General features: G+C 40.5%; 1 protein-coding gene across 1 annotated transcript in view; it reads right to left on the bottom strand.

The window, feature by feature from the left end:
- olig3 (oligodendrocyte transcription factor 3) overlaps positions 1-928 on the bottom strand; it is a gene marked incomplete at both ends in the record, with an annotated part of 1,944 nt that extends 1,016 nt beyond the window's left edge. The window contains one exon of the mRNA XM_080036859.1: positions 846-928. Within this exon, the coding sequence (XP_079892985.1) occupies positions 846-928 (83 nt within the window). The remainder of the gene's footprint in view (positions 1-845) is intronic.
- Positions 929-1,424: the final 496 nt, after the last annotated feature.

The following is a 1,424-nucleotide window of genomic DNA, read 5'->3' as shown; positions in this document are numbered from 1 at the left end:
TGTATGCCTCCTGTCCAACGCTTCTCTCCTTCTTATAACTTGTGTGTGTGTGTGTGTGTGTGTGTGTGTCTGTGTATATTTGCGCTGAGAAGGACACTGATAGTGGGTATTTATACATGCAGGCAGACAAAAGCGGCTTTCCTATTCATAACGCCTAGTTAGGAGGATGACGCGCCCGTTAGAAAGGGGGCGGTGTGCTTTCACTGTCCCAGTGATCGCGGTGCGCAACCATTCATTACCATTGTCAGGACACTGTTGGGGGGCACAGCGCGCCTCTCTTCTCTTCTCTTCTCTTCTCCTCTCCCTCTCTCCTCCTTCACCCCTTTCTTTTTCTTTCCTTCTCGTGGATCAGAAAGTTTCTCTTCCTCGGAAAATCTGGTCAGTTTAAAGATTACTTTTTTTTAAACGACATTAATTGTAAAGGTTATACCTGTGGTAGAAGTTGTTATTAGGGCCACCTGCACATGATTTTGCAAAAGCCACCGAGACAACATAGTCGTTGTGGCCTGCCTGCCATGCCGTGCGTAATGCGCATTTTACGCACACAATCTTTTCTATAACATCGCGAAATTTATAAATATATATATTCAAAGCTTTTCTCTCACACAGCAGTCCACAGATTGATGATCAAACGCTTCAGGAAGTGGAGAGGTCATGATGTGTTCTCTTGAATACAACTTCATCAGACCCTCACGCGCAGTGTTCACTTTGAACATTGTTTATCCTAACGGACACGGACAGTCACATATTAAAGCAGAGTCTCCGCGGTTCGGCCGTTGGTTGCCTGAGGGAATGAGGAGGAATGGAAAAGGGAAATTACTTTCCCATTCAGCGGCTCTTGGTACTGCGGGGGAGCACGGCCTCCGCTGGGACAGAGGTAACATGCCCGCTCCGACACTCCGGCACTCTGCTGGCCGTATGTCAGCATGTGGGCGTCAGAGGTTGGAGCTTCATGACTTCACATCGCTTCCAAGTTCCATGTTTACTGAAGTTTACTGAAGGAATCATTTTATATTTTATTCTTTTCAGTCTAGTTCTAATCTATTGGATATTTAATAGCTTATAACGGTGATTATTTATTTTACAATTCAATCCCTAAAAATAGATAAATAGAACAAACCCAATTCCAATCAATTATATTCAGGATTCAATGATTTAAAAATGTCTAGATGAAAATCAAAATACCAAACAAAAATAGTACAGTAATAATTCAAGCACTTCCAAACTTACATTCAAAATACTTTATTTCTATATATTCTATACTTTATATCTCTTAAGGTGCAATTTCAGGAAAATGCAAAATATTAATAGCGTTGGTGACGTTTTAAAAAATAAATACAAAACGTCACCTAATCAACTTTTATACATATAATCAGCCATATTCTTATGGCTTATTTTCTAAATTATACAGTTAACCCTTTTAT

This window comes from Ammodytes marinus (genome assembly GCF_949987685.1).
Source record: "Ammodytes marinus genome assembly, chromosome: 11".
Lineage (NCBI taxonomy): Eukaryota > Metazoa > Chordata > Actinopteri > Uranoscopiformes > Ammodytidae > Ammodytes > Ammodytes marinus.
Note: the sequence above shows the minus strand (reverse complement) of the source record. Positions and strands in the feature narration are given on the sequence as shown.